At 53.8% G+C, this 13,772-nt stretch overlaps 1 protein-coding gene across 1 annotated transcript; it reads left to right on the forward strand.

Moving 5' to 3' along the window:
- Positions 1–4,730: 4,730 nt before the first annotated feature.
- LBRM_20_4930 (conserved hypothetical protein) lies at positions 4,731–7,847 on the forward strand (the record flags this gene model as incomplete). The annotated part of the gene is made up of 1 exon (XM_003722994.1): positions 4,731–7,847. The coding sequence occupies one exon, from the start codon at positions 4,731–4,733 to the stop codon at positions 7,845–7,847; it is 3,117 nt and encodes a 1,038-aa protein (XP_003723042.1).
- Positions 7,848–13,772: the final 5,925 nt, after the last annotated feature.

The raw sequence follows: 13,772 nt of genomic DNA on the forward strand, positions 1-13,772 counted from the left end.
TCCTCCCCATCCTCGGTGAACACAGACGAGCAGGTACACACAAGCATACACACCTACACTCAAGACGAAGAAAAAGACAACGGGTAAAAGTGCTAATCAGACACGGCAAAGGTACCTTTCAGAGAGGATCTCAGTGTTGTATTTTTTCTTGGTATGCATGCATGGTTGTGTGCCCGTGTAACTAGCACTCCCTCGATTATTCGTATTTCATCCAAGCAACTTGCTCACATCGCCTCTTCACCTTTCTCTCACGAGCTCCAGATCGAGTGCACGGGCCTCTTTACAACGCACGTCGCCTACCTCATCGCCACCCTTACACGCTTTTCCCGCTCTCTAATCACCATCAGCACCACAACTCGGTAACGCTTCGCACTCATCAGTTCACGAAACACCGCTACTCCTGTGTTTCACCTTATTTCCTTTTGTGTGTTTCGGTTCGCTTTTTTTTCCCTCTCCATTTCTCGCTCGCTCCCTGTGCATGAACCCCGTGGACGTCATTATTAAGTACCCCTTTGTTTTCTATATCATCTCTCTCTCTTGGTATTGTTTGATCTTTCCTCTCCCCCCCTCCTCCTCCTTCCTTTCTCTTCTGTGTTTTTTTTTCTTCGTGTCGTTCTTTTCCACATTCTTCTTCCCGGTCTCCAGCTCCGCAGCCCCTACTCGCGTGTGGTGGTGTGCTTGTTTGTATTTGTGTTTCGGTTTGTACTTTGCCTCCATCCTTATTTCCCCTTGACCGCTCCCCTGTTTTCTTTGTTTCTTCGTCTTGTTCGTGGTTCCCTTCTGATTTTTCTGATTACCCTCTTTCTCTTCTTGTCGGTTGTGTGTGTGTGTGCGTGTATGAGTGCGTGTCTTCCTTCGGAGTGGACTTTTGCTTCGCTTCTCTCGTCTCTCTCTCTCTACAGCTGTATCTGTTTTTTTTTTCGTTTCTCCACCTCCTCGTGCCCTGGCTGGAACTTCCCCTCCCTTCCCTATTTTCCCTACGACTTTGGTGTAGCACTGTCATTGCTCCTTCCATTTCTTCTGTCACCGCTCCCCATACCATCTCCGTCTAGTACATTCGAATATATTTTTCACTGTCGTCGTTTCTACCCCCTTCTACAATTCGCTCTCTCTCTTTCCGCGTCCTTGTCAGTGTACTTGGCTGGCTTCCTGGTAAAGTGTAGCGGCTCGCGTAAGTGTCTGTCTGTGGGTCTGTCAGTTCGTTTGCAGTACAGCTGCGCGCACATTGTTCCACCAGTTTGTTCGCCGTTGTGGTCAGTTGCCCTTGTGGTTTCCTTTCTGTTTTCTTTTTTGGTGTGTGCTTGCTTCTTGAAGTCTCTCTGTGATTTTGTTTTCTTTTGATCTTGCTGTGTGGCCGTCACCGACGCAGCTCGCCCGCCCCCAATCCGCTCAGCCTAAAAAAGATAATTTGATCTCTTCCCTACAATCACTCGCCCCCCCCCTCTTCGTCACCCCTCTCCCCTCGTTTCCTTATATATCTTTGTTTTTCAGCTTTTTCTTGCCTCTCGTCCACCCCCCCTCCCCCCGTCCTGATCTTGCGTGTGCCTGCGGCTGTGTGTTTTTTGCGCCTCACCTCCACACGCTGCCTCCTTCCGCCAGAAACATCCACTTCCGCTCTCTTCTACCCCGCAAGAGACAAGCCTCTCTCTCTCTCCCTCTTCCTCTTCTCGACTTCTGTCACCTTCAATATCCGTCGCCGTGAGCTCTCTTTTTCGCTTGCGTGCTTTTTTTTTTACCGTCTCCTCCCTCATTCTTTCACCCGTCCGCACTTCCATCTCTCTCTCTCTCTGTGGGGGGAGGAGGATAGCTTTGGCTGTGGCTGTGAGTGTTGTTGTTCTCTTTTGTACTTTTTTTCCTGTAGCCTTTTAACTCGACTCGCTCCTCTTTTGCATTCTAGGCCGTGGTGGTGGTGGTGGTGGTGTTCTTCTCGGTTCTTCGCCTTCCTTTTCCTTGCACCTCTCGTCCTCTCTTTCGTTATCTTCTCGTTTTCTCTCTCCCTCTTTTATTGCCTGCATTGTTGTTTCAGTTTCTTCTGTTTCGTTGGTGTGCTTGTTTCGCTAATTTTTCTTCTTTCGCCAGCCTTTCTCGCTTTGGTGTGTGTGTGTGTGATTCACGTGCTCTAAGAGCAGTTTCTGCTTTGTTTTTGCTTTTCGCTTTTCTTTCGTCTGTCCTCTGTGCCTCTTAAAGTGTTTACTCATTTCCTTTCGTTGTCTTATTCTTGTCGATCTTCTGCGATTTTCCTTCTGCTCTATTTTTCTTTGCTCTTGCTGCCCCAGCACCTCTCTCTCTCCCTCCCTCCCTCCCTCCCTCCCTCTCCCCTCAAGCGTTCGCGTCTGTTCTTCTGTGGTTGCTTTTACCACCTCATTTCTTCTTTTTCCCTTTTCCAGCATACCGCTTTTTTTGTTGTTGTTGTTGTTTGTTGTTATCACCCTCACTCTTTCTGAACTACTTCGAGTGCCCGCCAGCCTGTCTTGGTGTGTGTGCCTGTAGAGCTGCGTTCTGTACAAGAAAAGAGTGGCTTCATTTTTTGTTTTCGTTGTTTGCTCCGCCTCCCCCCCCCCTCCCACACACACACCCCTCCCTCCCTCCCTCCTCTCGCTTCTCTCTTCAGTGCATCCTCTTCTTCTTGTGCTCTTCGTATAACTACTTTAACGGCGTGCGTGTCCTCTCTCATTCTCCCCCTCTTCCTTTTGTGCACAACTGAGTGCGTGTCTGTGCGTATTTTTTCCTCTTTTTGGATCCGTGTGCTTCACCGTGACCAGTCCGCTCTCTTCACCTCCTTTTACCACGACCACAATCATCACGCCTCCTCTTCTCGCCACTGTTGAACCCTCTTCATTCCTACGTCTCCCGTTGCAGCGCGGTTTCCCTCGTTTTACATCCTCCGTGCTCTATACTCTCCCTTTTTCTGTTTCAGTTCTTAGAAAAAGGCCCCTGCGTTGTATTCCCTGTTGCTTTTTTACTCTCTCCTATTGGAAAGCTTGTGTGGGTGTAGGCGCCTCTCCTAATTGTGCTCGCCATCTTCCCTCTCCGGCTTGCTCCCCAAGCAAAGAAACAAGCTGTGAGTAATAAAAACCAAGTCACAAAGCTGAGGGGAGAAAGGCTTTGAACAAAGAATAGATAAGGTGGGCCTCTTTAAATCGCTGTACATACTCGCTCTCTTTCTCTCGTTCTCGCTCTTTTTTCGTGTCTTTGTTTTTTTTCTTTTCCTTTTGGCTTTTCTACTATCTGCTTTATTCGTGCTCCTTCTGTGTTCCACTGTTCCATTTCTTACCTCCTCGTCCACGCTCTAACGCTCTTCTTCATCTGTTTGTTTGTTTTTTTTTCCTCCCTAACCCTAATCCTCGGCGCACGCTTGTCTCTCCCAGCAGCAGCAACGCACAACTTCTGTTACTGTGACGCCCCCTCTCTCTTTCCTACTTTCCGTCGTTTCTTTCGGCTTCCGTTCTGTCTCTTCCTCCCCCATCTCCATCTCCACCTCTACCTCCACATCCGAGTGTTCTGTCTGACAGCCACCTCTCCCTCGATCTCTGCCCATTTCTCTCCATCCCTCTCTGCTCTCGTGTGCCCAGTGGCTTACTGCTGCGAACGCGATACTCATTGCTGTCGCACTGTGCGGGCACGAATCAGACAGGGAACGGGAAAAAAAAACGCGCAAAAATAGAAAAAAGGAAAGAGGTGACGCCAAAAGATCCGCATCTTTTGTTCGTGTTCGTGTGCTTGTGTTTCACGGATCTCGCAGGAACACGACCAAAACAAACCGCTTCAAAACGAACGAAAATACTCACGCATTCATTTAAATAAAAAAAAAGAAAGGGAAGCACTCAACACGGTGAAGTGCAGCAAGAGCGCCGCACGTATCTTCATTTCCTTTGGTGCTCGCGCCACTTTTTCCCCCTTTTTGTTGGGTTGTTGCTAAGTAGCTGCGGCTGAGACCTTCGTGTGTGCTGCTAACCCTGTACCCCTTTCTCTCTCTCTCTCTGGCACTCTTTGACCTTGGCGGTGATTGTTTTGCGTGTGTGTGTGTGTACGTTTCTCTGCCTGTAGGCCTTTTTGGAAGCACCAGCGTCACTCATTTTGATCTCGAACTACACCTGTTCGCTTGGCTCTTGTTGTTGGGTTTTCTGTTTCTCTCCCTTTTTTCCCTTCCCGAGGGAGGACTCGTTGGCTTGCTGGGGTCTCCTTTTTTTCAGGCGTGCGCCACACTTTTCGCTGCCGCTTGCCTTCTTTTTTTTGGCTTTTTTTCTCCGTAGTTGTTGAATTGCCTTTTGCCTGGTGTGTTGTGGTGGCGTGCGTGTGTTTTTTTTTTTTTGCTCTTTCTTCTCTGCCTCTCGCGCGCACGCCCTCTCTCTCTCTCTTGTGCGCTCGGAATTCGAGCACAAGGAGTTTTACGCGACGCCGGGCTGTCCTCCGTGTCTCTCTTCCTGTACAGCTGTTCGTCTTTAACCACAGTTGTGCCTTGAGCTTTGCTCCTTTATATATATATATATATATTTCGTCTTGCTTATTTCTTATCGCTTGTGCGTGACTTGTAGAGCCCCCCCCCACACGCTGCCACCCCGCGACTCTACGAGGAACGCTGGGATCCCACAGGTGTACGTACAGTTCACCGGCTCAAGTACAACTGTGTGACGCTTCAGCAGCTGTCCCCTCTTTTTTGTTGTTTGTTTCGTGGGTGTGCGTGTGTGTGTGTGTGTGTGTGTGTTAAGTCTCAACACCTCAAGAGCAAGATGGGCGCTACCCCGTCACGCGAGGCGAAGCCGACCATTCGGTCGCTGCGCTACGGCAACCACGAAATCGGCCTTATTCCGATCACTCGCACCTACTTCAACAACCAAAACCCACAACTGCGGCAGCAGTTCATTCGTGTTCGCAATGACCCGAACGTGCGCTATAGCCACACACGCCTTCGCGGCTACAGCATGGCGGAGTTGCCACCTGCCAGCTATACTGAAGAAGACCTGGAGGCTTATCTGGACACGGTCGAGCGCGGTCTGTTTGACACGAATGAGGAAATGCTCGACGCTGGGGCGCTGCAGACGCCGATGATAAGCATGATGCAGCTCCAGCACCTCCTGCAGTGTGACGGAGAAGTGAACCTGTACGACCCAACGCTCGAGAAGGAGCTGGAGAGCGACAAGGGCAGCCAGCCACCCACTTCCGTGGAGCCGTTCTTACTCGGCGCCATCGGCACGTCATTGCTGCCGTCCTGCAATGGTGTAAGCTTTAGTGACGTGGCGACTCCACAGAACCCAGGCCCACCGCGTGAGAATGGCTGGCTGCGCTCCACGTCCCTGTCCTTGCGCGCCTCCTCGTCGGACGAGACTCTCAAAAACAGCCCCGTTCACCCGGCGTCCGTTGTGTCTGCCACTGTATCGCTCAGCGCCACTCCATCGCACATGCTGCTGCCCCCCACCATGCCGGTGGCACCCCCGCAGGATGAGAAGGCGGAGAAGATGCCGAGCGCCGAGGACTGCGCCACCGACTGGTTCCTCAAGCTCAAGGGCTTCCTTCAGTCGCACCACCGCCGCACGGACGAGTTCTGCCGCCCCAGTTGCAATGCCACCTGCAAAGACAATGGTCAGTCTTCATTCCTGCCTCAGTTCTACAAGTCTGAGGAGTACCTTCGCTTCAAGCGTGCTGTGCGGCCCGTGCCGTGCGCGGTGCTGTTTATCTATGTCAACAACCGCGAGGAGCACGACTGCTTCACGTTCCAGGGCCATCGCGTGAACGTCATTGGAAGCTTTGACATGCGCAGCCACGATGACGACCACGACGACTTCGCACCGACTCTGCAGATCCGCAAAGCTATTCTCAAAGCTGCCGGCGACCGTACCCTTGAGCGTGTGCTCGCTCTGTCGACAAAGTACTACCTGGATAGCTTCACCGAGATTGTCCTTCAGCAGCTGCAGCGACGCCCTGCTGCGGAGCTGTTGGCGGGCCTTGGCGAGGAGGCGCGGAGCTTGTTGTGCAAGGTGCCCACCGGTGCCCCCGCTGGCGGCTCTGACAGCTGCCCATCCATGTACGACCCTCTTTCAATTGCGAGGGCGCTCTTCTACGAGCGCATCACAAAGCTACCGCTGGTGGTGTCGTCCCCCTTTAACAACTACCCTGCCCTCAAGTTCATCTATGACTTCACTTCCCTCACCCACAGCATCGAGGACAGCCAGTTCGTCCGCCCAGGCGACCTGCGTCTGTGCACGTACGACCGTGAGAAGGGCGAGCGAGGAATCATCTTTCTGTTTCACGGCCGCGCCCTGGCACTTAGCTGGCTGTGGGCGACGACGCAGACACAGACGTCCACGGTTCGTGAGTCGTGGGCACAGTACACACTGTGCGAGCACACCCAGTCCCGTGAGCGGCGCGTACAGCACTGGCTGACCACGGACCCACGAGCTAAGACGCTGCTCGGAGACTCGGACATCACCGCGTGCTTCGAGCAGCACCTCGAACACCTCCACAGCGAGATCGTGCGCGCACGCAACACCCCAACAGAGGACGCGAGGTCGTGGTCCGACGTGCAGGAGTACAGTCATGACATGAAGCTTTATCGCATCTTCCTGTCCCCACTCTGCGGGCCTCTGCTCACGACGGTAAAGACGGCAAAGCCAGAGAAGCCAAAGGACCGTAGCAATGCCAAGAGGTCGCCAGCTGCCAACTCTGCTCAGAGCGCCGCAGACGGCGGCAATGCATCGACGTGCTCTCACAGCAGGGCCGCCTCGGATTTGCGGTTGGTGATGTCGCCGTCGGCGAGTGCTTTGCCGACCAACAGCCGTAGCAGCACGCAGGCACGCGGCAAGAAGTCCCCAAACACTCCACTGACGGGCCTCAGCACGTCTGGGCGGACCCTTTCCACCTCGAACTTCTCCACCAGCGCCACAACTCTGGGCGGCGGAAGCAGCAGCAGCGCGCCGCTTTACATGAGCGGCACCGCCCCCGGTGCCTTCCTGCACCCGCCACCCTCCCTCAGCGGTGATGGCGCCACGCGGGTAACAATGCCAAGAAGCTTCATGGCGCCTGCTGCCTTCGCTAGCCAGTCAGCTCCGATTGCCGGCATGCCTGTACCGATGCCCATCTACTTCACTGACTCGCTGGAGCAACCACAGCTACAACCGCAACCGGTGTCGCCGATGCTCGTGACCTCGCCACCGACAGGGATTTCCTTCCCCATGGCGACCGCGCCTTGGCCCCTGCACTCCTTCATCCAGTCGCCGCAGCCGCCACAGTCGATGATGACGTCACCGAACCAGCCACCTGCAGCAGTCTCCACCTCATACGTTGTTCAGGTTTCGAGCAACGGTGTGCAGACGCTGATGCCCATCACATTTGCGTCGACCCCGAGCTCGAACACGCCAAGCATGAGCTTCCAGACCGACGCCTCCAACTCGAGGAACACGAACTTCCAGCACGCGCCACAGCAGCCACCACCGCCGTCGTTTTCAGCGCCGATGATGGTGCCGAACGGGAAGGGCGATGCGTCGTCGCTGTCCTCCTCGCAGCAGTCATTTGGGAGCAAAGGCACGCCGTACGCAGGAGCTTCCATCCTCAACAGTATGACCCCCCCAAACCCGCATCCAGCTCACAGCCTAGACAGCGCCGCTACCGCTGCCGCGCTGTACCCAAATATGATGACCGCCTTTGCAACCGGGAACGGCGGTGCCACAATGCACGCTGTCCCCCATCATCTGGCTCCGCAGCAGACGACCGCACCAATGTTTGCGGCGATGCACCCCGCGTTAGCGCAACTTACGGAGAATCACACGGCGTGTTTAGCCACCCCGAAAGCCTACGTTCCTGTCGGCTACTTCAGCACGTCTGTGCCCGGATCTCCTCATATGCCACAATAAAAAGAGCGTCCCCCCCCCCCACCCACCGAAAGGCGAGAAGGTCCGGAGAAAAAAAAAAGCGTGTTTTACTCGTACAGGCACACAGAGAATCATAATAGCACCGTCGAGGAAGCGTTGCCTCTTCTCCTGCACTCACTTCAACACAAGCGGCAAAGAAGGACATATTCTCCGGCGCAGAAAAAGGCATATGTTTTTAGGCCCTTGGAACGTTTAATGTGACTGTGTGTGTGTGGGGGAGGGGGGGGAGTGTCACTCCCCCTTTCTCTCTCTCTTTCTCCCCGACCCCTCCTTTCACCCCTCGGGGTTCATACAACCTTCTGTGATTCACTTGTGTGTCTGTGAGTGTGTTTGTATGTTTTGTGTGCTTGTTTGCATTGCTTCCTCTGTAATCTTTTTGATTGCTCTTTTTCTTTCTGTGGTTGTGTGTGTGTGTGTGTGTGTGTGTGTGCGTGCGTGTATGTCTTCAGTTTATGTGTTTCTTGTTGCTTTTTCCGCCTTTCTTTCTTCTTGCTTCCTACTCTCCAGCCCTCCTCCTCACCCTCCCCTCCCCATTGTGTGAGTGTACCTTCTCTTCACTTGATGAGTGAGTCCATCAGTGCTTCCGGGGCTTCTTTCTCTCCCTTTTCGCCATGCGTGTGTGTCATTTCTTTTTGTTTCTCCGCACATGCGACCGCTTGTTTCTGTAAAAATGTGTTTGCCACTTTTCTTTTCTCCGTCTACTTCCTCAGCCCCTCCCCTCCCTCCCCCCCCCTCCCCCTTCCTCCTTTTTCTCTTCTTCCTCGACTCCTCTTGGCATGCGCGCGCTCGCCTGTCTGCGCGTTCCGCTCTTTTGATTGGCGTATTTCTCCTCTGCCTTTGGGTGTTCGTGTCTTACTTTTTTTTCTCTGTCTATGTGTGTGTGTGGGTGGGTGGGTGTGTGCTTTTCTGTCATCCTCTTGCTCTGCCGTTTCTTTGGCCTATAGGCGCGTTTCTGGATGTGCTCGTGGGTGCCAGGAGATTTTTGTTTTGTGGCTGTTTCCCTCACCTCTCCTCTCTTGGTAGCTTCATCCCTCGTCATCCCCCTACCCGCCCGTCCGCCCGTCCGCCCGTCCGACTTCTTGTCTTGGTCTATCTTGTTGCTTGTGCGTTTTTTTTTTTTACGGGGCTCCGTGTGTGTGTGTGTTGTTTGTTTCGATATGTCTTGTGCTTTTTTTTTGTTTTCGTGTTCGCTCCTCACTTCACTTCTCTCTCGTTTTGCCCTCTCTCTTTCTCTCTCTCTTCCCCCCCCCCTCCGGCGGATGCGTGTTGTTCTTGCGCTTCTCTCCAGTCTTATTTCTTCGTTTACTGTATTTTTCCCCTCCCCCTCTCTCTCTCTCGGTTGCGTTTGCCGAAGATGTTTACCCTTCTCTCTCCCCCGCTCCTTTCTGTATTCCTTCTCGCATGTGTGCATGGCAGGTAGATCGGTGAGTGGGGTTATTCCTGCCGCATGGACATCTCTTCTTCAACCCTCTTCTTTTCACAGCTCTGTGGGGGTGCGTTTGTGGCCTCCTCACCACTCACTCTTGCACTAACTCCTCTTACGCCTCCGCTCTCGTCGATGGTGCCGATACGTATGTCTGTGCGACTGTGCATGAAAGAGAGAGAGGGAGACTTTTAGACGGAGACGGGAGTGATCGATCGTGCGTACGCTCCTGCGTACTTTCCAATCAAAAGTGGTGAGACAAGAAACCGAGACCGAGATAAAGGAAGGGCACAAGACACCGACGAAGCAAAACGAAAAAAAGAGTACATCGATGGGCTTGTCGCCAGTAAAGGGGAACGGGGAGCTGAGCATGCTTTGCGTTTGCTATGGTTGCTGACGCACGAGTGTACGAGAGAGAACAAGAAAAGGACGGAGATGACGAGGTTTGCGTTTTTCGTTTCTTCTTCACGCCCATAAGTGTCTCCGCAATTCTTCCTCCCCCCCTCCCCCAAATGTGCACAATGCTATTAAGTTTTTTTCTCAGATATGCTCGCTTTCTGTGTCTTAATCTTCCTGTTGTACAGCTGTGGTGCAGTAGGTAAGCGCTTGATGGTGACTAGTGGATAACGCAAAGCAGGCAAGGGAGAAACGGCTCTCACGACCTACCCAAAAAGTGTCACCCGCACACACACACTCTCTCTCTTCTAGCTTACCGCCCTCTTCTTTGGGAGTTGTCTTTGTTGTTTTTGTTTTGTTCTCACCTCATAGCTGTGCACGCATCTTCGGTGTTGCTCCTTCTTTCTTCTCTGCATCATCACGTTCAATTCTACTTACCTTCCTTATCTCCCTCGCCCTTTGTCTCTTGTTCTCTCAGTCTCTTTCGCCTTACCGTTGTGGTTTACTTTTGCTTTGTAGTCCCCCTTCTCCTTGTTGACCCCATTTCCGATTTTTGGCCGCCACTGCAAAGCAGAAGTCAACGCGAATCAGATGATGGCAAGCGAAACTATTTTTAAAAAAGGGGGAAGAGACTGAGGGAGAGAGAGCGCGCGTAAAGACGAACGAAGAACCCATCAAGGTACACACAAGTAAAGAGAGGTATGTGAGCACCAACGGCAACTGGTGCCTCTTCCCCATCCCCGCTCTCTCACACGAACTACTGCGCTCCCCTCTTCCCTCCCATCTCTCTTCCCTTCCCCACCCCACTGGCGGTCGACAGCGCGCCAGTACAGGCGTGCGGAGGGGTTAGGTGGATAGACCCTTACGTATGTGCAGGATTTCTGCCCTTCTTGTTTGTGTATGTCCTTTTCGAGTGAGGGGGCTTGTTTCGCCTTCCACTACCACCACTCCTCCTGCAATACGCCCGCCCCCTCCCAACCCTCACCCTTCCCCCTATACACATACACACACCTACTTTTACCCCCACCACCACACCCTCAAACCTCCTCGGCGAGTACCTTCTCTACTCTCTTCCTCTGCCCTAACCAGTCCCTTCCCATTGACAACGTTCTTTTTTTTTCCTCTGACGCTCATCGGATCTTTCAGTGTGTTTCACTATTCGTTTTTCCCTAACCCCTCGTCACCTCTTTGATCGTTGCCTTTCTATTGTAACCGCCTCTTCACTGTTTCGTCTCTTATTCATTCCCTGAGTTTCGTGCCCCTCCCCCTCACTGTCGCGCAAACCTCAGCCTCTCTTTTCCCCCTCACCTTATTCCTTCTTGTCTTCGTGCAGGGTACGCTTGCAAAGTGACTGTCGTCCGTGCCTGATTGCTTTGTGTGGATATGGTGCGCTCCACTACGTATCTTCATGCTCACCGTTGTTTTCTGCCTCCTCTCTTTCTCTTGGTGTGGGCGGGTGTCGAGTGTTTTTTTTTTTGGCTCACGCGTATCCTTTTAACGCTATCCCCCCCCCCCCAAAAAAAAAAAAACTGAACTTCTTCCTTTCGCAGTCGTCTGCAAGGACAGTGCCTTCCACCCTCCCTCTCTCCCCTTATTTAGCCCGTGACTCATGTGTGCTCCTTTCACGCTACCCACCCTTTTCACTACCACCTCCGTCACTCCCTCCATCGTTCTCTACAGCTGATGTACGGTATGTGAGAGGAGGAGTCGGAATGTTGTCTCTTTTGCTTTCTTGGGGTTGCAGACCTGGTCGCCCGTCTCAGACGCCAGGCCGACGTTCCCCGGAACCGCGATACGCAGTGCGCCGCGCTGCGGCAGAGGTGCCTTAGTGGCAGCTGTCCCACACCAGAGAGCAAGGATGCTGAGCTTGCGCGACGACATGGAGTGCGGGTGGTGCGCCCACACCCGCCTGCGTTTGGTGTGAGGGCGTCCTACCCGGCGCTGGGCCCGGTGTGCTGCGCGAGACTCCCTGGTCGCTGGAGGCTCGCAGCGCGCTGCACTGCACTCAATGAGCTGACTACGCGCATCTCACTCACGCTGCGTCGGCTTACCTCGTCGGTCGTCTGCCGCTGCCCCCCCCCCCGGCGCCCCTTCAGAAGGACAAGCCACGAGCTCTATGTGCGCAGCCACATGCCTATCCGCGGACCCGCTCTGCTTGGCACGCCCGCTCCTGTCAACGGCGCGCGGATCCAGGGGGGCGGGGCGAAATGTCGCTTGCGCCGCAGACTCGTGGCAGCGTCCCGTCTGTCGCGGCACATGCGGGCAAGCCATCCAGACACGCCCCCCTCCTCGATAGCAACGTCGTCCTGGAAAGGCCTGAGGGGGCAAAAATGCGCGCACTGGACGCACACGCTGTCAGAGATAGCCGGTACAGTGTAGCGCATCCAAGCAGGACGCGAGGAGACCCACACCAGTCAACCCCAGTGTGTGTGTGGGTGTGCGAAAGATGCGGCATCCCCTCCATCCGACCGGGTGGGCTGGGGAGGCGCGGATCCTGGAAGCATGGCGAGGGCACCCCGAATCGCACCATCGGCCCTGCAGACTCCCATGTGGAGAGCCCCCACGCCACATTACGGGATGCCGCAGCTTGAAGCGACAGAGGGGGGAGTGTGGCGCACAAGCAGAGCGCCGGGTCCCGGAGAGGGCCCTGGCCTCCACCGTCGAGCAGCACGCGGGTCGCGGCTGGCATGGGTTGAGGCGTGTGGCCCACCCTGGCCCGTCTGGCGCCGCGCGTGTCCGAGGAAGGCGAGGACGTGTCGCCAGCCCCATGGCCCCATTCCACGGCTGACGGCTCGTCCTGGACGCCGAGGCTTTAGCCGTGGTGCACCACGGAGGTATGGGTGAGCTGTGGTTGTGCAGGCGTGTGTTTGCTGACTTTGTGCTTGGTAGAACGGCCACGTTGAAAATTGTTCGATTACGTATTCTCTCTTTGTAAGAGCTGTGCTGCCCTACTGGTCTTTCTCTTCGGTCCACCACCTACTTGTCATGTCTCTTTCGTGTTTTCCCCCTTCGCTGGAGCCTTTTTAGCTTTGGTGAACAACACAACAGTGACAGTTGTGAACAAACCTCCTGTTTCTTCTGCCTCTCCCTCTTCGGAGATGTCTTTTCTTCGGTTGTGGTTGTGGTTGTTTTTTCCAATTCGTGTCCGCTGTCGGCCTTGGGTTGCGGTGTAGGTAATGGCAGAAATTACGATCTAAGCCGAAGACCTCTAGCCAGCCAAGCAGTCGCTCACAGGTACCCTCTCAGATCGTCACTGCCACCCTTGTTGTGTTTTCTTTTCGGTGAAGTTCACCTGTGCCTGTCCTTGTATTTGATCGGAGATATGTACGTACTACCAGAAGTCTGTGCTTTTCGCATTACAAACCACATACAACTCGCTCTCTCTCTCTCTCTCTGAAGAGGCTATACGACTTGAAAAGAGGGGGGAAGCCTGAAGAAGAAAAAGGGAGAAATAAGGGTTGCTAATATGCGTTACAGCAGCTTAAGTGACCCCCCCCCACCCCACCCCACCCCCTGTGCTTACAATGTCGATCCGTATGGATATATCTGTGTTTATCTGAGTTGAAGAGCCCTTATCTGGTGTTTATATGTCAGTGGCGCACTTACACGAGCATCAGAGCCTCACCTTACCATCCTCCCAAGGTATGCGAAGTTTAACTCGGGGTCGCACAAAAGAAATGTGTAGTCGTGCGCAGCTTTGGTCGTCCTCTCTCCCCCCTCCCCCCACACACACACACACGTGCGCCACATCTCCTGTGCTTCCTTTCCTTTTCCTTCGACTTCTCTTCCAACCACCTCGCATGTTTTTACCCCTTTAAACGTCCTCTGCGGATACCCCTTTCCCTGCGCTCTTTTGTATGCAATGCTCTTATCTCACACCTAATTTTTTTCCCTGTTAGGCTCTAATCCCTACGGTGTCGTGCCTTTTTCTCGTTCTGGTGTTTTCCCCCTTTTTTCCGCATCCCTTCCCCCCCCCCCCCAACCCCCAGTGCCTACGGCATGTCATGGATCTTCCTTACTCCCCTTTCCCCCCTCCTCTCTCTCATCGATCGCATCATTATCTCATTTTTTGGACTCTCATTTGGTTC

This window comes from Leishmania braziliensis (genome assembly GCF_000002845.2).
Source record: "Leishmania braziliensis MHOM/BR/75/M2904 contig, possible fusion of chromosomes 20 and 34".
Lineage (NCBI taxonomy): Eukaryota > Euglenozoa > Kinetoplastea > Trypanosomatida > Trypanosomatidae > Leishmania > Leishmania braziliensis.